The sequence below is a fragment of the Chaetodon trifascialis genome, chromosome 13 (assembly GCF_039877785.1).
Source record: "Chaetodon trifascialis isolate fChaTrf1 chromosome 13, fChaTrf1.hap1, whole genome shotgun sequence".
Classification (NCBI taxonomy): Eukaryota; Metazoa; Chordata; class Actinopteri; order Chaetodontiformes; family Chaetodontidae; genus Chaetodon; species Chaetodon trifascialis.
Window position 1 is genome coordinate 14,412,832 of NC_092068.1, and position 24,146 is coordinate 14,436,977.

Genomic DNA, 24,146 nt, shown 5'->3' on the forward strand with positions numbered 1-24,146 from the left:
AACACAGCAGAGGAGCTGCACCCACGTCGAGCCCTTGAGAAAGGACAATACAGCTGCAGCCAACAGCTTGGCAAGTTAGCTTTGTTATTGAACACCTGCTGGGCTGTCACAGAGCTCTGGCTTGCAGTTCTCTGAGGTATCTGAGAGGTGAAATCTGTCCGCGGTTAGTTAAGGGAAAATGGGATGTGGAAATGAAAACACCTGGAGGCGATTTTATTGAAATTAATAAAAAGTTTAATAGATTGAGATTGAGCTGGCGACAGGTTTGTCAGCAGTTTTAGCCATAATGAGACGCAACCTGTTAAATGATGAATGACAAAATCTGCCCAAACGTTTAATACCATCTCTGAAAAAATACTATAAATTACTCTTAATGGTTTGTTAAAAGTTTGCTGAAGTTAAATGGAGATATCGAGCTGAGGCAGCAATTGTGTGCCCATTCATCCTCGCCTGTCCCTCACTCTCTGTGCTGCATTTCAGAGAGGCTCCCCACAGGGGAGCCCTTTGTGAGGACCTGATCCAGCAGCAACTCAACCAGGCTGTAGAGTGAAAACTTCACATGATGATATCTCATTCACAGGTAGCAAAGTCTCTTCCTATTTAATTTCCATGGAAAACTTAATATAACATCTTCTACAGGAAAGCCAAACCATTAACTGGAGTCAGCAATGCTTCATGTGTAACCAATAAACAGGTAATACTGGCAGTCTATTTCTGACTTACTGGCATTTCCTCACATAACTAGTGCAATAGTACAATCTCTCCTCTGGCCCAGAACAGCGAATGAGAAAGTCTACCCTCCTGAACTACTGTACGTACCAACCCCAAACCAGGCAGGTAAAATACTGGGGGCACCAGTGACTGCAGGTAACATGACTGGCAGGTGTAACTTCAGCAGCTACATATATACTGACTGATATCACTGTACCTACACTATCACAATGAGCGTTATTCACATCTTAACCAAGTGCCTGACAATAACCGCTGTACAATAAAAGAGGATACAGGTTTACTCAGGATTCAATATTTATGCATATTTTCATGCACCTGCACTTTTTATCATATAAAGTCAATAAAATTTCATTCTCTTTGATATTCTCTCTTTCACCAAGACAGCCACGTGAAATTATTTGAGGGAATTAACAAGTGGAAATTACTTGAACTAAAGTGGTTATTGAAAATAAATGCATATCTGCAATTGCTGCTGCTCCTCACACCAGTCCACTTGATGTAAGTGTCACTGACTGAATTGCTACCTGGATGGTGTTTCAATGAATATTTGTAGAATTATTGATTTAAGAACTAGGTGAAGGTATTCCACATATTACCTGGATCTGCAGAATGCACACTGTACATGCATGCACATGGACAAACACAGCTGTGGCCAGATGCATAAGACTCGCAGACAGAAACGTGCACGCGTATTCTTTTGGTCAGATTTATAAAGCGGCATGTGCACCTGATTCTGTATTATAAATCTCATTCAGTCTATAAATGGGCGCAGATGCACAAGCTTCATTTCCACTCCCAAAATTATCCATAAATGGATGTAGAAACTCCTTTAATGTCGATATTTGTGCCCGCTCCACCACTCATTAGACCTGTCAAAGCAGAAAAATTGCAGTTTAACCGATTGTGTTGCATCAGCAAGGTTCTCCAACAGCATCAGAACAGGCTATTTATAGAGCCTGTACCAGAGATTTATCACGTGCCTGAAAACCATCAAAATGGTAATATCCCAGTCGTCATTATTAAGCGTCAAGAGGATGATCAATTACTAATCTATCGAGCTCATATTGAAACAGACTTTACAAAATGTTTCACACGTTGGGATCAAATGAAAAGGTCATTAACGAGGAAGCCATGTCTCCAGTGTAAATAAATATGATAAAATTCATCTCTCATGAATAATTTAGATGTGAGTTTATAAATGCCTCTCTGAGTGACAGTGCTGTGCAGACGCCTAAGCTAAACAATGCTTTACTCTTGCATCTCGCACTTTCTATTCCATTTCCACCTCATCGCTTCACCTGCAGCTGTCTCTCAAAAGCCCGTTTGAACGTCTAATCTTCTCGCTGCACATTCTTCCTTTATAAATACCAGTATATGTGTGGCGTCTGCATGGTTTTTGTATCTACACATTGTTTCTGCGTCTGGCCCCTGGTGTGTTTTGTCACATTTAGAAGCTCTGTTCCTTTTGTCTCTTCCATTTCCTCTTACACTACGCTACAGTATGCTTTGCTATACAGTCAGTGTGCAGGAAGCTGCTCCGCGGGGAGTTGATCTCTAAAGTGACGAGTGAGAAACTCGGTCCCACACACAGAGTACAGTAGGTGGCAGAATGGCCTTTGTGCTCAAATGTCACGCTTCTGCTCTTTCTTTCCTGCCTTTTAAATTATAATCTTTGTGACACCCAAAGAGAGAACTGCACACCTACATGCTGCATACAAAGAGCTTTTGTGGTATCTGTGCTCAGTACTTATTGAATATCACATTGTTTCTTTTATTATAGTGCGACTATAGCGTTCACATGGGTTTAGGAAGTGATGAGCTCTGGATAATCAGAGGTAAACCTCTAGAAAATGGCCGGTTGTGTGTGTGTGTATCATATGGGAGAGAGTCGTTCCCTACAAGAGGACTATTATTTTTGCAGTCAGTAATGCTCGCTGTCAGAAGCACGGCACTTATTCCCTCTGCACTGGATCGTCTCCTCACTCCCTGAGCGTCTCTCTGCTGTCACTTCTCCTCGCTCGCCCACTCGTTTTTACGTCTAGTTTGTGTGTTTGTTGTATGTGTGATTTGAGTGTGTTGGCTCAGGTGCATACCTGTTTGGATAGAACTAATTTCTCCTGAGAGATACAGGAAATAATAGCAACTTCATTCAGGATTTATGAGCATTGCACAGACACGCGCATGTGGTCCGATCCTGTTAGCTGGTCAGAGTCCAAGTTGTGTGAAATTACTCTGGGCTGCAAAAGCTGCCTATTTCTGTCTTTACAAATAGATGTTTTACTTAAATCTCTGCCTCGGAGTTGCACACACACAGACACACACACACCCTTACCTAACCCGTAACCCTATCCTCAGTCTTTTGAATTGTGGGGACCTATATTTTGTCCTCACATGTGACTGTGTGTCCCCAGATATGTGTTTAACAGATTTTTGTCCCCACAATGTGAGTAATACATGGCCACACACACACACACACACACACACATACACACACACACACACACACACGCTCTGACCATGCCGCCTCAGAGTTTGTGTGGACAGGAGGAAATCAAACACACCTCAAGTTTGTGAACCCTCCTTTGATAAACTTATTAGATCTTTACAAACTTTTAAACGCTGATAATCATGATATCAGTTCACAGTATCACATTTGTGCCATTTTGATGCTTAATTGCTGAAATAATTGGCTGGTTAATCGAGACTGACAACAAGACCAAGAGCCTAGAGCCATACGAGCGGCTCTGTGAGGCTGTACTTAAGCACAACAGTGATTTGAGCTAAAAGAGCTAAAAGCATGCCAACATGCACACAATGACTAACAAGTCAAAACACAAAGTACAGCTGAGGCTGATAGGGGTGTCATTAGTTTCATACACCAAAGTATTGGACAATGGATGGTCCAAAATTATTATTGTAGAAAATGTCCTGACAATTCATCAACAGTTGTTAAGACATTTAACTCAAAATCACAAATGTCAATGGTGCTGCTAGAGGAAAAGTCAGGGGATCACCAACATCAGTAGGCTTCATCCTCTGGGGATCACGAATGTTTGTACACAATTTAATGGTAATCCATCCAGTAGTTGTTCAGGTATTTCAGTCTGAATCAAAGCATTGGACCAACTGATTGACAGACAGTGCCATCAATAAATCCACATTGCTACTGTGTCAGGTAATCATTCGCTGCAGCCCTGTAAATTACAAAGACTCCTAAAAAAAAATCACACATCAATTCAGACACATTTAATTTATCATCATGCAGCTGTTGAATGTGTTTATTCTCGTTGTCCAGTCTGCAGCCTCTGCCTTCATGGACTCTATCAAACGTGATGATCGCAGCCATCATTCTAAGCCTCATCAGCCTCATCATTTCCTCCAATCCCTGTGTGAATAACAGGTTTTATCCAGTTTGCTCAATGAAGTGACTTGGTGCTGTGGTCATTTGTCCTTGGCCATCCCTTACAGTGAACATGTCACCTCAGCACTATAGAAATAGCCGTTGTTCCTGCAGCGACAGCTCTCCTTATCCATCCTTGTTTGGAGACTGTCAGGATATTTTGTGTCACAACACACAAACAGGAAAACTAACTGTCCTCTATCTATGCTAATATATAAGCAGGTTAAACCAACCGTTACGTAAAACTCTCAGACATCCTCTGAGGATGTTTGTGTGTGCATGAGTGGGTGAGCCTTTTTTCCCACCACCTCCTGGCCCTCACTCTTTGTGCATGAATCAGCAGGACATTTTTTTTTCCTGATGTGGTTGAATATGAGTGTGTGTCACTGTGACCACCTTTTCTGCAGAGAGAAACAGACAGAGGGTATTTGTATGTGTTGAAGAATTTAAGAACAAAAGAGGCTGCGCGAGAGCAACAGACTGCTCAAATTGTGCGTGTAATTCACTGCATCATTCATCTTTGCAGCTCTTTGTGAATGCTTGTCTCTGTTTTTTTTTCTGTGCCTACTCTCAATTAGACACTCCAGCGTTGCCTTTTCGTCTTCTTTTTCCCTTGTCCTTGTCTGTCCCTCCATACTGTGCATTGAGACTTAAAAAGCAGAAAGAAAAAGGATGGGAGAGAAAAGATTGAGTCAGAGATAGTGGGTGTAATAGACAAAATTGGTTGGTGGAGATGGGTCGATAAGTGGGGGATGGATAAATGAACATAAGAGAGGAAAAACCCCAGAGCATCCCTTTAGAGCTGCAGGGTTAAAGCCCAGCTTTTTCACAGGGAAAAGTACTTTTTAGCAGTTTCACAATGGAAAAGGTTCTGCAGAGGAGTGCTTCACAGTGAAACCATGGAGACTTAGTGAACAGGGAACAAGGACCAGTGCGGCTGCATTTATTATGAGCCACACTATATATTATAGATAGAGGAAAGTTGAGAAGCCTTGAGAGTTTCTTTTCCCCCACCGCTGCCCCTGCATGCCTCACCTTGTGCAGCTTCCTCTCCTCTGTCACCCATGCAGAATAAAAGAGGGAGGTGAACAGCAGGAGAGAGGAGCACATGGTATGTATTTCAAAAGAAAACAGTGGAAGAGTAATGCAGAGAGGGCGAACAAAGCAGTGCTGACACAAAAAGAGAATAGGTCAGCAGTAGTGGCTTGTTGAATTGTTAAGCACATGATGTCATTTCTAATTATGTCTAATTATGATCTGTGTTCCACTTTGCAATGCACAACTCATCATATTATCCTCTTGTAGTCGTACATTATTTTGCAGTGACTGAGACAATTACCCACGCGTCATATTAACTTGAAACCAATGAGCAGTTTGTGTCAGCTTTCACAGATATGTGATATCTGATATGACTGATACATGTGCTACACACAAGGAATCTGCGTTGATAACGATGAAGGGAGCAGTAGTGACAAAAAGACACAGAGAGTGTATTTTCTTGAGTTTCTGTTATTTTGTCCAGCCCGTATAGCAGAGGAGGACAAAAAGAAAAAAGAAGAGATGAGCACAACAGTGGGAGTCACTGTGGCGTTTGAATAAAACATATAGACACAGACACACGTGTGCACATACAAGCACAATTTTTCATTTCTTCCTGCATGGTTTGGCGAGACTTACAGAGTTGTTTTGTGTTTGTTTGTTTGTTTCTTTGTCTCATCACATACTCAGGTCTGTCACACAGCCTGATGAAAGGAGGAAGAAGAGCTGCTCCTCTTTTCTTTGTAATTTTGGAAATGGGCTGCTTTTTCCCTGTTTTCTTGCAGCTTGGTGTGTCACCGGAGAGATAATGCATTCAAAATACGGTCGCTTACATGTAAGTTTTGCTTACAGGTCTTGGCTGATCATTTGGTCTGTGTCACTGACCTTAGTCAGACAATAAACCCTGGTTATATTTATTCTTAGAGTTTGTAATGACGCAGCACATTAATAATACACATTTTGTTCAAAAGCCAAGAGAGGTGAAATAAGTAAATTCAACAAATATGTCTTCTCTATTTGTGTGAAAGCCAGAGTATGAGCTTCTCCGTGTGATAGTTTACCTGTTGTTATTCAGGCTCTTTTGCTGACATATTTACTGCCACTAAAGTCTAACTCTAAGAAATTCATAAATTCATGCTGAGGCTCACCAGCTACCTTAAGTTATAGCTGTTTCTAAGGGCCTCGTCAAGACAGTGGCTAAATTACAGCGGGGCTAATCCATGCAGCTCAAATCAATGTCAGTATTTCAATGTGAGTTCGTACCCCACAGAAGCACCCCCTCCCAACAGCTAGAAATACCACACATTAAACTATTATGGGTTATATCAGATGTGGGGAACCTTTTTCCTATCAGGGGAAATTTCAATTTTTATAGCATCCTTAAAGGGCCATATTTAATTATTGAACACATATATCACACTAACCTCTAATGTGATGGCTGGAGCTGCTTCTCTTTGATGAGGCGTCTGATGTCAGATGGTAGTGATGATGATGATGATGCTACTCACGGCTGGTTTTCCAGGTTCGGGTCAGTCGGTCTTGAGCAGAGGTCTTTGCGAGAATCAGTTTTGGAAAGAGCTTCTCACAGCCATAAGATGTTTGCACCTTGGTTGCTTGTTTTTACCAAACATTCCCACTAAAGACATTAGAAAAGGCATATCATTTGTGTTCAAGAGAGTTACTTGTAGGGCCCATGAGCAAGTCAGCACTATTACACCACCTCATGTACAAAATATCGCCTTGTGCAGTATTTCTTGATTTCATGTACAGCATATACAGTAAGAACAATATTTTATAAAATATCACATATCACATCACAATAAACTTACACTCAAACTTAAATAATAATAATAATAAACCAAATAAACTTTATTTCTACAGCACCTTTCATACAAGAACTGCAGCTCAAAGTGCTTTACAACAAGGAAGTCACATACACCAAGTGCTTCGCATAAAAAAAGATTTAGAATGAACATATAAACAGGGATAGATAATTAATGTAAAATAAGATGGAGAATAAAACCCACTTGGTAATAATAATAAAGTTTAAAATGGAGTACATACTGTAGAATCCATAAAAGCAGGTTAAATACAACTTTTTAAGGGAATTTCAGCAATTTCAGGCCTGTATCAGGAAGTCATGGCTCGTTAAAGGCTAAAGTTTTTAGTTTTCTTTTAAAAACGTTCAGCGAGCTGCTGCCCTGATATCTATAGGTAGCACGTAATTGACAAAGGCTGCATTCCTGATTTTCTTTCAGCTGTTTTTGAAACCTCCAATAAACCAGCAGCAGATGATCGCAGCGTTCTTGAAGGCGAATAGTGAACAAGGGATTTAGCATTGTAGCTTGGTCCGAGTCCATTAAGGGCTTTGTGTACAAGGAGGAAGACCTTAAAATCAGTTCTGAATGTTACAGGAAGCCAGTGAAGAGCAGCTAAAACCAGACTAATGTGCTCTGTCCTCTCGGTTCTGTTTAATAGCTGAGCTGCTGAGCTCTGAACGAGCTGAAGTCTCCCAGTGTTTTTTCATGAGGCCGGTAAATAGTGTTACAGTCATTGAGTTCAGCTTGAAATAAAGGCATGAATCAGTGTTTCAGCATCTTTTTGATTAAGAAATGATCATACTTTAGCTGTTTCTAAGGTGGAAAAATGATGAAAATGAAAAAGCAAATGAACACTTCAATACTGGCACACTGGTATCTTGTGCTGTTTAAGTGGACAAAGGCATCTTATGAGCACCACCATCATTTTACACAGAAAAAAGCTCTAAAAAAGATGCAACACATCTAAAAATCTTCGATTGAGAGTTTGAGAAAACCTTTATTGGACCTCCCTGAACTCTGTACAAGGCTGTTAGTGTTCACAACCTGTTTTTCACCCCCTGAATGCGCAGATAATGATGACTTTAAGTGTTCAGAGAAACGTGCAGTTGTTGAATGTGAACCTCTCAAAAGCAGCAAACCACTCACAGCGGGTACAGTTATTTTGAAGAGGAGAAAGACTCCCTTAGAGAGACACAGAGAACAAGAGCGCTGAAGTGTGTTAGAGAGTGAACCCAATCCAACCCACCAGCCACCCTCCTCCTCCTTCCCCTCCTGTCACCGATCCATACCTGTCCGCCCACTGATTTCCCATGAGCCTTAGGGTGATTGTGTGAATTCAGCCAAGTGGCGTCCCTTTCCACGGAGTTAGTGTTCATTTACACACGCACACACACGTGCAAGTGCACACTCATGCGAGAACATGTACTGTAAACAAATGCTCACATTAGGATGCACTCCTACACGCACGCACATACTCGCTGTCTTCTGTGTCTTACGTAACAGCTGTGTTTACAATGGTGGAGGATAGATGAGCCGCTTGTGCGCAGAAAACTCGCAGGCAACGAGTTTTTCGTCCTCCAGGAATCAATGCAACATCATTTCTTCTGCTCTGAAAGATGTTTGTCAGTGTGGTGTGCCTTTGTGTTTACACTGTCAGGTCTGTCTAAATGCCGCAGAGTCTGCTGAGTGTCTCGTCTTTCATCACTGTGTTGTTATAGTGGGATGAGTTTCACCCTGGTTCACCTCTGGCTCGCGGCCCACATGGTGAGGAAAACAGAAACAAAGAAAGAGAGAACAAGAACCAGAGAAAAAGTATTTTCCACTGCTTCAGTCTCCAGGAACTCTGTTCTAGATGGTGTGACCCCCCCCCCCAATGCTATGATGACGTGGGGGTCTCTGTCATTAGACAGAGGTTTGTCCTGCGCCCGTGCAGAAACACGTCCAGGTTCATTTTGTTCACACATACACACCCACTCAGTGGAAATAGTGACAAATGGAAGCACTTAAGGAGCCTGGCAAAAGCAGGAGAGTGAGCTCTGAAAATTGAGTTGAGAGCGAGGTGGAAAGTTCAGCAGCAGCCCTGCCGGATAGACGGACAGGGAGAACTCCTTAAGAAAGCTGTAGATGGTGTCAAGAGAAGTGAGGGATTACATTAGTGGAGTTAGTGATTATACTAGTGTAGTGTAAGTGCTGCACTTGTCATGATCAAAGCTGCTATTAGTGCTCATAGTGACGCTCAAATCTGGCTTATAAAACATGTGTGACATGCGCGCGAATGGAGACGCTGTCAAGTTGGAGAGAAAAAGGAGAAATTTCAGAGGTATTTGAACATTTTTTTGTTCATTTTGTTGTTTTTGTCAGTGAGTGGGAAGGTGTAGGTTTTGGGTATAGGCTGTTTTGGGATTAATGTGGGCTCGCTCTGTCTTGGGGCAGTCACTCTAACCACCCTGCTTAGACTCAGGTTCAGCATGCTCTTATGTCTGTATAACCTTTGCACTGACACTTTTTGATGAATTATCCCCTCAGGGTGCGAGGCACAAATACCTTCCCATCAATAATTCTCACCCAGCCTCCAAATTTCTGCACTGTTGCACAGAACATGAGCAAAAAGTTGCTGTTAGCTTGTTGAAAGACAAACGACACTCGACACTTTATGCATAGCTGATACTGCAGACCCACACAGTCCCACACACAAACAGACAGTTGCACAGCTTCAGGTGAATTTCTCTGAGGATTCCCAATCAGGTGGACTCTGCTGAAATCACAGTGAAGGTGACCTCTTGTCCTCTGATGGTTGACAGCAATGGGACAGATCTGTCCCTGTTCTATTAGGACTGATTATATCATTTAGATACAGATGGGTCGTTTAACCCAGCAGCTGTCCTCATCAGACGCACCAGACTGAGCCTCCTGGTTAATGGCTCACGCGAAGCCATGAGGCTAGCGATGAAGAGGAAACGCACAAATTAAATACATGGGCATCCGGGTGGCAGAGTGGATGAAGTAGCCAGCCTGTTTCCAAAGGGGTTCGAGTTGATTCCTGATGCCAAGATGATGGATGTGTAGTCCATGTGAGCGGTATCCTGAATGGAGTTGCAGTACAAGTCAGTACATTTCTGGGAAATTTCCAAGAAGCACAGCAATTTTGAATGTATTGCACAATTTCAGTGTAAAACTTGTACCTTTTAATTGTGAACTCATTAGCATTAATAACTCGCTAACTCCCTCTCCTACTAGTTTTTGCTAGCTCGCTGTTGCCATGTGGGATTGAGCATGATGGCAGAGGAGTTCAAATTAATCTATTTTTCATTTATTCTTGCTAAATGAGTCAGCTTGTTTAATTAAAGTTCAAATCAACTAACCCCTGTAGTTCCATTTTAGTCCTGCTATTATTCCTGTTATTTCCCATAGATTCCTACTAATGCCAGCAAATTTTCCAACTTGAATAATTCTGGAATTTTGCAAACTTAATCCTAAACCCTTTAGTCTGCACTCCAGCAGTCAGACTCTTACAACTAAGCTAAACTTGTTGTCACCAGCAGGGGGCAGCGCAGCTCTAATTCCTCCATCAGACTTTAGAAACAGGCCAGATTTCCACCTGATTGGCGATTGGTGTTAAATTTGAGGGAGGGCATGATGATGCTTGATAAATTGCTCGAAATGATCAATTCTCAGGTTGTCTGACTGTCAGATCGATTTCTTACATGTCAGAAATTTTCGTCAGCTGTCATGAAGTGAAATGAGTTTATTGTAATGTTATTAATATTTTACTTTGCTGCAGAACAGACAGACTGTATTTTCCGCCTCTTCAATCACCTGCAGCTTCATATTTTGATTTTGAAGTTTCATTCTTTCTTTTTTTTGCAACATTTTGGAGGATGCTGTCACCTTATTTGAATGAACTTTACTGGAATTGTCAAAGCACATTTTGAACGAGTTGACAGCGAGACGTGGAGTGAAAAGTACAGATAATTCAGTTGGCTCAAACTGCTGTGGTAAATAATTGGACTGGATTGGATTCTGAAGCAGGGCTGTAATAAGCAATAACCCTCCTTTTTGATAAATGTAATTATTATTTCTTCAATTGAGGAATTAGTAATTTTGTCTTTTTATTCATGTGATAAGTAGACAGAAATAAAGTTTCTGTCAGTGCCATATTTCTCTTTTCCTTTTTTGTTGTCACAAACCATATGGTGCATTATGGTTTGTAACAACCATGAGCTGTGTGTCAGATATATTCCTAAAACAGCAAACATAGAAGCAAGTCAGAGGAGGCCAGGCAAGATGTTTTCAGTGAGAGAATTATGCCATACAGAAATAAATGTTGCACTCTATACAGCTATCCACCCACAAGTTGGATGCTGTGCTGTTTCCATGAATGTTTCATATTTAGAATACATCATAGAGGGAGGTAAGATAGAGGATGCTCTTTAAATTGGACATTTGCAGGACTCTTCCAGGCTAGCCTTACAGCAAAGGTGAGCAGGTGAGGGAGAGGGAGGCAAAGTGAATATGAAGTGGAGTACACACTTCTGTCATGAAGGACTCGTCACTGCAGCTACATGGACGCTAATGCAGTGTAATTCACAAAACTGCTCGCAGAATGAAAGAGAGGAGAGCAGTAATGGAGTGTTTGAGTCAGCATCACAGAAACTAGTTTTAGGTTGGAGAGAGGGGTGCTGCGAAATTGGGTTGCCTAAAAAAGGTCTGATTTAATCACTGCAAAGTCGTACTGTAATGTTTAGTATTACGTCTGCATATTTCATGCATGGAATGGACCTGATGGAGAACAGTTTCTATTTCTTGTGCTTTCACTCAGCCCCCCCCTCCCCTCTCCTCCTTGTTTGCCATATTAGTCCATGCATGTGTGCACCCACACTGCTTTTCTCCCTAGTGACACCTCAACTCAGCAGCAGGAAGCTCACATGGCCCATAATAAAAACCAAAAAGGCTCGTAGGCTCGCTCAGCATGGAGGAGACGTGCATGAGCATGTAACATGGACAAGACACACACACTTGTATTGAACCGGTGTGCTTGTGTTCCGGGGGTGTGATAAGCGCTCTCTCCAGTTGCAGAGAGAGGACAGGCTCTGAAAATGGAAGCGTAGATTTTCTCTCCTCCTCCTACACAGGCAGCCGAGCTCAGAGGGGCTCCGTCTCTCTGAGGCTCTGTGATCTTCGAGTCACAAAACACCTGCTGCCTGCCTTCAGACAGGCAGTCGAGCAGCCAAGAGGTTGGGTGTGACAGCGAGAGGAAGAGAGACACAGGCTTCAGAGGGAATACAGAGCGCCCATGTTAGATGGTAACATGTAAGACATGAATGGAGCAAGATGTAGCAAAGGCGAGGGGATCGCAGGAGTCAACACAGGCCCGTAAGGAGTATCAGAAACCTTTATGTCTCCCACAGAGTGTTTGATGCCTTCAAGGAGGTACAGGTAGCAGCGTGTGATCTGGTGACCCGCTTTTCTAACGTTAGGCTTGGCTGACTCTGCTGCTGGTTGGCGCCTGGAAATGAAGACAATGTGAAAGCCACAAAATCCCCCCTGTGGGTTATTTGCAGACCCCGTGGCCCAGTGATCTGTTTCTCTGTTTCTCACTCTTCATATGTCAGTCTCAGACAGTGGCAGCTTCATCCCTGGCTTTCACCAAAGGAATACGTAAGGAGCTCCCACAGCGTAGAAAAGCTGGGAGCAGCAGAAGAGAGTGAGTGTCTAACTTGAATGTAGAGTGGACCAGAGTTAAGGCTTGAGCCTCATGCTTCTTCTTATTCCTCCTCCTGTATTCCTGTATATACTCTGAATGATCCAGATTGACAGATGACTCTGATCAGACCCAAAGTAAAGCAGAAGCCTGATCCTTAAATCTGAGGGACCTTGGCTGTAGGCCGATGAAGACCAGTAAACATCTCTACGTTTATCCTCCAGCTCTGTCTTCTAATGGTTCAATTACACTGTTGCTATATTTTCTGTGGGCGAGATAATTAGCTGTATATAAAAACAGTCAGCACTAAACTGGTGCTTCACATTTGTCTAAGGAAAGTTAGCACAAATAATTAGCTTTGCAAAGATTTGTCTGAAGTCATTACCAAGACACAAATGGTTTTATCCATGTACTTAAATATTAATTTGGAGTCAGTGCCAACCTTTCCACCCCCTAACTTATTCAGAGTTGAGGTAATGCATTGGTGTATAGTCCTGAAATGTTTCATTTCATGTGAATTTCACTCCTTTTTTTATTAATCTAGTTTGCCTGCTGGGTATAATAAATCCCAAAGAAAATGAAATGGAGAGAGAAATTAAATCATATTTCTTTCTGTGAGGGACATCTATGAGTTTGTATCCAGATTTCTTTTAGACCTGCAGTAGTGGTGGTTTTACTGGTCTGCATCTGCCCTCTACTGGTCTGTACTGTTTGGTACAGCCAGCTATATTAAAATCACCGGACACAGCAGTGAATGCCAAACACTGTTTTTAATATGGAGTGCCAGATGCCATTTCTGGCCTTTCTGTCATTTAAAAAATAAATATTGTACATGAAAAACATACGGAGTCAGAACTCTGCTCAAATCAGAGGAAAGTTGTTCTGTTGGAGTTGAACCTCTAAGACCTCACCAGGAGAAATCATTGCTGCGTCAGATTTATGTTTCAAATGAAACCCACAGAAGCTAACTCATTTATATATGTTAAGACTCTTATTTATGTTTTCCTTCATGTTTATTAAGAGCTCCTCAATCCTGAAAGTGATGCAATACCTCTTCCTAATCACCTAGTCTTCATTCTAACACTGAAGGCCCTTGTTCCTTCATAAAAGACTGTCCATGAGCAGTCAGACCGGGCATGGTGGAACCATGTAAGGTTGGTGGAAACGAGACCCTTAGATATGTGCACAGACAAATGTGCACATATTTGCTGAGACATGCATGCACAAGTAATTATTTTATGCATGTTTTCTTATCTTAAGAACAGCTTTTAATGAATATTTATGAGTATTCAAATTAAAGTGCGCTATGGTCGTATTTGTCTCCCAGCTGGGAGAGACATACATCGTTAGTTGCTTATAGTGTTTCACTTCATTTATATCCCGTCTTCCTCCCTGGTCTCTTTATAAAAGTTAGAGTGGATGTGTGTTTGTGAAGTTTCTGAATTTCTTTCCCCCTGTGCCTTCTCGCAGTCCATCTGTTTGCCCCCAGGACAGATGACTGCTCCTGGAGCTGTGGCTGTGCAGGTTTTTGCCTGCAGATGGCAGCAGCGTCATGGAAGTCTTTTTTGGGGTACAGTCTGGTACCTGTGCCACTGGACAGCCAATGGCTACAGTGCTGCATTTAATAAAAAATATTCACCGTCTTGTTTATAATTTAACAAAGTGCTATAGAGTATGTCATGTCCAGGGAGAAAGTTTGTGAGTTGGATTTCAATTTTTGATATTAAAATATGTGGCACATGCGTTAGACCTGCTGAACCACGAGAGTGCTCTTATTCAGGATGTTAAATTAGCTTCGACTGAGAGTCTCAACAAACTCTATGGTTAATTGAGGCCCTACAGTATGTTTATGAACTACTAGGAAACATCTATTGCCAGCAAAGCTTCTTTTATGAATCACACATCATCAGAAGTGAAATTGCACTGAAATCTGTCCTCTACTAATAAAACACACACAAAAAAGTAAATAAAAAAAGCAACTTGCAGCCTAGTGATATTTTAATGAAGGGCGTGTGATGTTTGAGGGTTTGCAGGAGTTGTTTTGTGATGAGATGCTGCAATTTCACTTCTCTGCTGTATCCAATTTCCCTCAGTCTGCCTTATCTTACCAACTTGTGCTTCAGGATGACTGCAGTCATACTTGCAGCTGTGGAGAGCCCTCACAGCACATTGAAGGGGAGGGCATAAATAAACAGGTAAATTGTGGGGCGCACTTGCCACTCTCCATAAACAGAAAACGTCCATCACCATGGATACGGATGATTGCCCCGCTCGTTCAGATCTTGAGTTATATTATGGATTTTAAATGCGTAACATCTCTGAATCAATCTGCACATCGTGTTCATTTTAATTGAATGATGCATGCATATGTGTGTGAGACAAATCAAATATAATAAGTTTTGGACGACTTGATATTCTGCGATTTATGCCTCAAGCCACCATAAAATGGAAGGAAAGGCTCACGTGCATGAACAAAGTAATGTACGATGGAACTTAGTATTATAAAATACATATGATGTTACTTCAGTATCTGACATCTGTGTTTATGGTGACGGGAAAACAGGAATGATTACGTTTTATTCATGTAAGAATATAAAACCAGTGTTTGCTCCCTGCAGCATTCTTTGCAGGAGTGGGGCAGTCTGGGCAGCTTTTTGGCAAAAAGCAATTTAAAACTACTGCTACATTACTTTCTAGCTATTTTCAAGTCTTATAATGTATGCATGTATGTATGCATGTATCATTCATTCGCTGGCAAAACCCCACAGGCTACAAAATGAACATTATTAACTGTAGAGGAAATGTTTTTAGTTTGGTCTCGGTATGATGTTATGGGATATTTTTATTCAGAGACGCTCTCACTCACAGCTGAGATCAAAGTTCAATGAATTTCGACTTTCATATCAATGCAACGCATGACTCAGATAACAATGGAGAAGATGTTTCTATGATAATGTGAAAACAGCTCGAGTCAGAGTCCACCTCCAATCCATAAAGCTAGTTTGCAGACCTACAGTAAGAAACCAATACATCCCACACAGATGTGCAGAAAGGGATGAGAAGTTGTATTGGCCAGAATGTCTGTCCTTCTCAGCTCTGCTGAACCTTTACGTCATTTTTGTTTGTATTTAAGGCTGAGCCGCACATGCCTGAAGACGAGTGTTTCCACCTGTGCCTCTTTCGCGCTCCTCCCTCTCTTTCCCTTTCTCCTTCTCTTCCCTCCACAGTCACATGTTCTCAGTGAATAGAGTGTTGAGTGGGTTTCACCAGCTGGTGCCTTTGCCTGCCGCATAAATAGTGTTAAAACCAAATGGGTGTGTGTGTGTGTATGCACGTGTGTCTTTGCCAGATACTTGAGTGGAGTGTCAGTGTCACATCTGCCTTCTAACATTCCTGTGTGCCTTTGTGCTCATATGGCAGCCTGCACCGAGTGCTGCACCCATTCCAAATCTGTGGAAAATCATTATGTTGTCCCTCGCAACACACAGGCACACACAAACTATCTTCCATAACATTTTCTCTCTGCATTGCAATCTGATTGAGTGCAAACTTTAGTATGCTGATCAAGGTTTGAACTGAGTTTAGAGGACTAAAAACAGGCAAAGGAAAGGGGGAAGCAGGTGAGGTCAGGCGGTCAGGTAGATTTATCCTCCTATTGACCTGCCAAAAGAGCCCCAGATTTCCAGGCTGCTTGATGATGTTTCTAACAGTGACTTCATGGTCAGGGCAGGTCTGAGGCCTCCACGGTCTCCATCTTAATGATGCATCCAGTCAGTCGGACAGGCTGCAGATCTGGAGCTTCACCACCAGGTCAACGGTGCAGCAAGTCTGTCTGCTACTTAACTCATCTTTCCTCTTGTCTGTTTGACCTCTCTGTCTGCCTACCGCTGTGTCCCTCCTTCCCTCCTGCCTCTCTCTCTGTCCATTTTTATGTGTTTTGATCACTGCTCTGACATTTTAAGACTGGCACTATTTTTATTCCTCGTATGAATACAATTAAGAACCGCTGGCATTTGATTGAAGTCTCAATTAATACATCAGTGCTGAGCACAAAAGGTTCTGTCGGCTGATAATTGGTGCTAAAAGGGCCTGCAGTGTGAGGCGTTGTGTTCTTTGTTTGTGTTGTGTTGTTGGTATTAGTCGCTAATGGGCTGCAGCCTGTATTTGGCTCTGCTAGGTTCACACCCTGGACATCTTGGTGACGGTGACTCAGACTCCTGGATGGAAAAAACACACACATACATTCTCTGAGAGCAGGCGGCTGAGTCTTGGCACAAATCCTGCACTGTGTGTCACAGTGTTGAAAGCAACAACACAAGCAGATCTCTCTTTCTGGAGCGGCCACACCCGTCCTGCCACTTTGTCTAATCACCTCCTCATGCCCCCTGTTGAAAATCTTCTGTTTCCTGATTGATAACAGTCAACTAATCCCAATAATTTTACCACTGCTTCTTGCCGTTTCTTTGTCTGTCTGGTAAACTCAACTGATGGTGCCCCAGTGTGGCAGATAATCTTCTGTATACAGTAAACCTGTCATACACTGTATCTGCACAATCTGACATGCTCTGCTCACAGCATCAGAGCTGGAGGTAAAGGATGTTGGAGCTGAATATGCAAAGCTTCTCCGTGAGGAAAACAGGTATGACACCCTGAATGACAGCTAGGATTCTGGGAGAAGGCAGAAATACATTAAGTCAGATTTATGGTCCTAAACGTGAGAGAAAATTCAAATTCGACATCTGGCATCAGGCATCAGTGTCTGTGATGTTACTGTACATTGGTACACATGCAGCATCAGTCCTTCCCAGCTTTTACCAGCTGTCCTGCTTTGTCACACAACTTTGCCCAGAGGCCAAAATTAGGAGCTGATCAATGTTTGGTTTAGATGAATGTGTGTGAGCAGTAACTACAAAACTTTTCACCGAAGCAAAAGCAGTGCTACAGCATGACAGTTCCAGGCTGTGCGGAGGAACTCAGAGACGTGCTGGACTTATTTTTTGTTTGTTTCTTTTTAAAGCATTTCTTTTCCTTCAAAAATATCAGACATGATGTGAAAAGGGTGCGATGGGCAGGGAAAGATTCCAGTTTTATTGAGACTGACTGACTCAAGATCAGTTGATTATTGCATGCACGAGAGTTGTTTATATTCTCCAATACCTTTGACTGAATCTTGAGCAATCACATGATCTGCACTCGATTACTCTGTTACTTTACATCTGCTTTATCTTTTTGTGTTTTAATGTTTTTCTTCTTTAAACTTCCGCATATAAATGATGATGATTAGTCTCTTTTTCTTCCACTCCTTCATATCCTGAGAACAAAGCTGGCTTTAAACTTTCACCATCAGATCATACAACGCACATGTGCGTGTACGTGTGGCAGGAGATGGTGTGTTGTAACAGCCACCATCGCAAGTCTGTAATCCTTCACGCTACGCTGATCACTCAATCTGTCGCTTCAGTTCGTCTTCAGCTTTTACCTCCCAGTACGTGTATGTGTGAGTGTCTGTGTATGTGTGTGGTCTCTTTCTTAGGCTACAACTGTATTATTCATAGGCTCAGGGAGACGAGCGGTGTGCATGAAAGTGTGTTTTTTGTGTGTGTGTGTGTGTGTGTGTGTGTGTGTAAAAAGGGAAATAAGCAGCGTTGATCACAAGTTTGTTTGCTTCTCTACAGAAACCTGCGTGCCGGGTTAAAGCTGAAGCAAAGAGATGATGATTCATTGATTGCCTATAATCCTATAATAGTCATCATCCGCCTCAGATCATCTATAGATCTTGCTCACTTTAATGAGAACATTCTGTCTTTTCAAAACTTAATTTAGATGAATTAGTCTGGATATGAATGTCCTCAGTATAGAATTTGTTGTTCTGTCATTTTGTCTTGGCTTGGAGGCATTTCTAATAGCTAAATCTGTTATTGGAGTTCAGCAATGCAGCATGGATTGCCTAATATTTCATAATATATTGTCAGAGTCAGACATACAGTCTACTGGCAGGATGATCAAGACATGGGCTGTAGGGAGCAGACAAGCTCACCTGACTGCTGCTCCACTCTCCCACCAACATCAAGCCGAATGTTTCTGTGCTGCAGTGAGATCCACTGTGGGTGCTTTTATTTGGTTCTCCACGGCGTGCCAATTGGCTCTTTCTTCCAACTTTCTTTGTTGTAACAACCAGGGCCAACAGATGTTACAGGACACTGAACTGAAATGTCACTGAGACATGATTTTCATTTGAAATGTATAGGGCTGGGCGATATGGCTGAAAACTCTATTGCGATATAAGTGTTTTATATTGGTTGATATAGATAATTATTTATATTTTTTATGACCTATTTAAAATAAGGATCAGGAGAAAAATACATTCAATTTAAACATTTTTATTTTAAATTTAACCTTCCTCTGATTATAATCCCCTCAGCTATCAAGGCAGAAAGGAAAGGAAATGTCAACACAACCATGGAAAACACTCAGATAATAAATGTAAAAAAAAAAGTGTAAAAATGTAAACAATGAAAAACCTGAGAACTTTTTTCCTGCAGGTTTAGTGCACAATGTTCACAAGCTGATTCACCCTCTGGTGAATAAAATGTTTTCAAATATTTGCAGTGTTTTGGAAACACAGCAGAAACTGAGGTAGACTTGACATCTGTAACATACAAACAAACAAACAAACATGATAGACAGCACAGTAACACTGACTGAACTATAAAACCAGCCTAGACATGTGAACAACTTTAGTCACTCTTCTTACTCTAAACATACATGAACTATTCAATTATATTTTTATTGCAAATGTGTTTAAGAAAAAAAAAAAAGTACGTGTAAGAGATGTTTATAACCTGGCTTCTCCACAGTGCTCAGTGAAGCATGTCTTTAGCTATATGATATGCCGCTGCCTTTGTGCCTTTTAGATGATTTGTCATCAGGCACTGAAGCAGATACCTCTGCATGGTGGTCAGCTGCTTGTGCGGTGGTGCTGTGGTTGCAGATGTTGGACGTTGGCGAACACGGCTGCGCTCCAAAGAGTGAGCGCAGCTAAGGTGGTTAAATAAGTTTGTGGTATTACCGGTCTTAGTGGGGACGAAAGTCTTGCATAAGTTACAGACCACATTGGTCTGACTACGGTCCGACTTATAAAATCCAAAAAACTCCATACCGACGAACTGACTTTCCCTGTTTTATCGACAGTTTCTTCTCTCGCTGCAGCGCTCACTTTCTATTTCTCATCTCACTCCTCGCAGAGCAACAAACACGTGACAACGACACGGCGCAACCAAACTTGATAATGTTACGTGATTGGCGTTAGTGTGTCTCTCTCACTGATTAGCGATTACTCCCTACATTGCTCAGTTATCTGAGAGCGAGTGCCTTTGTTCATGCAACCAACCTCGCTCCGCAACTTCAGGTTTCTTCCGACGAAGAAAAAAAAATTTATCGAATGCTTTATCGAATGCATTTTATATTGATATTGATGATGTGTCTATCGCGAGACGTATCGCTATCGTTCTATCGGCCCAGCCCTAGAATTGTATCCCGATCGTATCGTCATACTGTGTCACCAATTCACACATTTCTCAGCTTAGTTGGTCATTTGGTTCCAGAAAATGGTGCCAAATTGTAATAACCTCATTTTTTAGCGTGTTTTGTTTGACGTGATGTAGAATAGTCGCACTGCTATAATAATAATATAATAGTATTTGTCATACTACTGACACTGATCATTCTCTTTGGATTCAGCACTATGACAACCCCTTTCAACTGGTCATGTGATCCATTGATAATATGGAAACACTGATTACAGCCACACTAACATGTTACTAATGAAAACCTCTCCGTCCTCCTCAGTTCTACTTTTTGCCCTCTGTGTAAGCTTTATGTGTCTGTAGTGAAATAGCAAAACAACTAAATTATTATGTGACTATCTGGTAGCTGTTGTATCAGAAACATGGACAGCAATGTTTCCTGTGTGTCCGGGGTGTGTGCCCCCTTGAAAACCTGCTGAAAATGAAAATAGGGGAGTTAATCCTGATCTGAATCATCAGAGATCCCTGAACCGAGAAGCCATTAGTCAAAGTTAATAATTAGTCAGTAATTCTCATATGATCTTTAATACGGAGGCAGATGAAAGTCTCTTCCATCTGCTCTCCCACGTGTTCTTAAATCCCTTTGCTCATACTCCAACTATCAAGTCCCTCTGTGTGACTTGGTTATGTCAGGGCTGTTTACCGTGTGTGGCAGCGTCGCATCGACTCCCGAGCATCCACAGCAGCTCGCTGTCAAACACTCAGTCGTACTTTGACCCCTCTGTGCGACTTCTAAATGAGAACGAAAGCGCGTAGTCCGTAAGAGGAGAACAACAGCGTTTAGAGGTAGCATCTGCCTGACGTCTGATTGATTTTCTCTCTGACCTAAAGAACACACAGGTGCGTGCCTGTATGACAGTGTGTGTGAGTGTGTGTGTGTTTGTGTGTGTGTGTGTGTGTGTGTGTGTGTGTGTGTGTGTGTGTTTGTTTGTGTGCCAAGACTACCAGAAAAATCCATGGAGTCTGGGGTTGCTGTGGTAACGGTAATCACTTTTAATTCAGCATCGGGGAGAAAGAGAGGGGATAAAGGTGGAGTGGCAGAGGTTTAGTCGGGTAATGTCGGAGTTGTAGAGGGCAATAAAATAAATAATGAAATGTGTCAACAGGGGAAACGAGGTGAGTGTGTTTCCTTGTCAAGTGATTCGGTGAGCGAGGATTAAGACTTTACATAAATACCTTTCTTTCTCAGCGTCACATGATTTAAAAGCTCCTCCTCTCGCTTCGTCTCTGCTGGCAGATACTAATCCGTTCATCAGCTGCTGGTGAGGGCTGGTATTTGTCCAGCAGCCCCTTTCTCCTGTCAAGCTCTATCTTTAAATTTTACCACACTGGAGACAGCAAGGAAAGAGATTAATTATGCATTCCCCTTTTTGCCCCATCTCCACCTCCCTGTCTGTCTCTTCACTTTTCATTTTTACTGTATCTCACCTCCTCATCTTCACCTCCTCTTCATCCTTTTGCTCCCCGTGTTATGAATGCCTTTAATGAGCAAGCGAAAGACAGACTGACAGGCAGCAAAGGACGGTGTGTGATGCTAATTAATAGGTTTGGTTTGTTTCTTCTGTCACTTTACTCAACCTCCTGCTGGCTCAGACACTCACAGATACACACATGCTCTCAGAAGCTGTTGTCTTTGCCACGAGTGCAAGAAAAATAGAAAAACCAACATCAACAACATGTGAGGAGTGTAAAGCTCGAGAAAAACCACCACCTGCCACTCAAGCAGCCTCCTCATAGTATACTGCTCACACACACACACACATACACACACACGCACTCTCGCATGTGCGCCAGTCCGTAATTTTCCGCCACGCTCTGTTCCCAGCCAATGAGGGGCTGGAATGGGGCTTCTCAGAACGTGAGGGGGAGGGGTCACAGCGCTGCTGGCTGATTGACAGCCAGCGCCCTACAGGTGGAGAGAAGAGCGGAGAGACGGGGGGAGGACGACAGAGAAGGGGGTGAGTGAGGAGGACAAGAGAGGCAGCGGCAACCAGACTTCCATACACACACATACACACACACATACACAGCTACAAACACACACACACACACACACACTCACACAGTGCTCTGTTCCTCCTCTCCTACCTTGAGAGCCTGCTTCCCCTCGGCAGACCAGCCGACAACCACCACCATCTCTATCATCACCTCCACCTCCAGCACAGCTGCACCAAGATGAGCCAGTGCAGGAAAAGGTGCAAGAGGCAGCTCACCAAGGTGGCTCGCTATTTCTACCACTTTCTCATGGGAACGCTCACCCAAGGTAGGCACCCAAAACTTTCACTTCTGCACCCTGGAGGTTTGCTGCTGGGTCCGCTTCTTCTCCTGAAGCCAGGTGAAGGTGGTCCTCAGTGGAGTTTTTTTTATGTATTTAGAGGTGCTCAGACCTGGTTTCTGGTCTTTGCTGAGGGTTTCTGTCCGTGGTCCATCAGTTCAGTGTCCCGTCTCTGTGGCTCAGTTTGTTTTCTACCTGGATGATGGCAGAGCAGATGTACTCCTGATTTGCAGAGATTTCTAAAGAAATCAAGAGTGGACTTGGAGGGTGTGTGTGTGTTTCCATGGAGTGCGCCTTGTGTGTGTATACAGTACGTATGAGCGCTCTGTTTCATCTCCAGACAGAGAGACCATAACAGGACATCAAACAGCCTAAAGATTCCAGCGTTTGTTCCCTGCATAATGTATGTTAATATGTACTCTATATACAGTACGTACAGTATGCTTGCGGGCATATGTGTTTTTTCTCACTTTGCTCAAATTCTTTAATAATAGAGTCAGTGATCAGTATGCACAGTGAGTGAAAGCTGTTGGGGCTGAATGAACTCACTCTTTCCCTCTTTCTATCTGCCTTTGACTCCCCCCTGTCCTCCCTCCACAGCACCATCCTTCTCTTCCTCCTGATCTTTCTCCAGCAGTCAAACAGATTGCCCTCTGGAAGCATGTGGCATTCCACCTCCATTGAGAATCTCTCAGTGGGGGAGAGACACACACAGCCTTTTATCCAGCCCTTCAGCCAGCTCCCAGTATGACATCAACCCATCCCATCCTCCTCTCTAGCTGTCTCTGAAGAGTTACACACAACGTTATAATGCTAATCTGTGCACTGAGATTAGACTAGTATGAGCTCCGTCAAAATCTTTTCTCGGAACTTAGAAGGTCTTATTTCTTTTATGTCCTCTCGCTCTTTGTGCTACTGAGCTCAGTGTTGGCTGAATAAAGTGTCCTTTTCCAGAAACACCCTTTATGGCTGCCTATTGACAGCCTGCTGCTAAGCTTAACACCCATTTTCCTCTTCTTTATTTTTTCCTGTGAGTGATATTGAGCAGCACACATTGCCTTGGGGAAGACACAACAAAGTAGGGTGGTTCTATTGAATCCCAGCAGTTGATCCTACAAGGTGGAGATAAAGCAGTGTTTAGATGACCTTGTCAATAGAGCAGTGTGTGAATGCTAATTTGACATCTGCACCGCTCATCTGCACCTCGGCTTTTCCCCTCATTACCTCTTCAGACTTTGGTATCTGCAGAGTTTTGTTTTCATGCTCTGAGAGAAACAACCGGACATGCATGGAGAGGCTGTCACACACACACACACACACACACACACACACACACACACACACACACACACACACACACACACACACACACACACACACACACACACGTTACAACCCATACATTGTGTTTTGATCAAGCAGTAGTACTGGGTATGATACCTAATTCAGTCATTTGGATAAAAAACATTCCCTTGGATTCCTTTGGATAAACAACTTTCCTCGGCTGTCACAGTGATGCTTATGATGTTTTTAACATTTTTCTCTGAGGAAGCAAGTGTGTTAGAAATGACCACTTTGATACAGTAAAACAGTT

General features: G+C 42.5%; 1 protein-coding gene across 4 annotated transcripts in view; it reads left to right on the top strand.

Annotated features, from left to right (window-relative positions):
- Positions 1 to 24,146, top strand: part of LOC139341735 (A-type potassium channel modulatory protein KCNIP2-like) — a 91,568-nt gene that overhangs the window by 21,857 nt on the left and 45,565 nt on the right. The window contains exon 1 of one of the 4 annotated variants that reach the window (XM_070978400.1): positions 22,195 to 22,540. The exons of the other annotated variants lie outside the window; for them this stretch is intronic. Within the exon in view, the coding sequence (XP_070834501.1) occupies positions 22,453 to 22,540 (88 nt within the window). The 5' untranslated portion in view covers positions 22,195 to 22,452. Of the gene's footprint in view, positions 1 to 22,194; positions 22,541 to 24,146 lie in introns of those variants that run through there. 4 annotated transcript variants of the gene reach the window in all.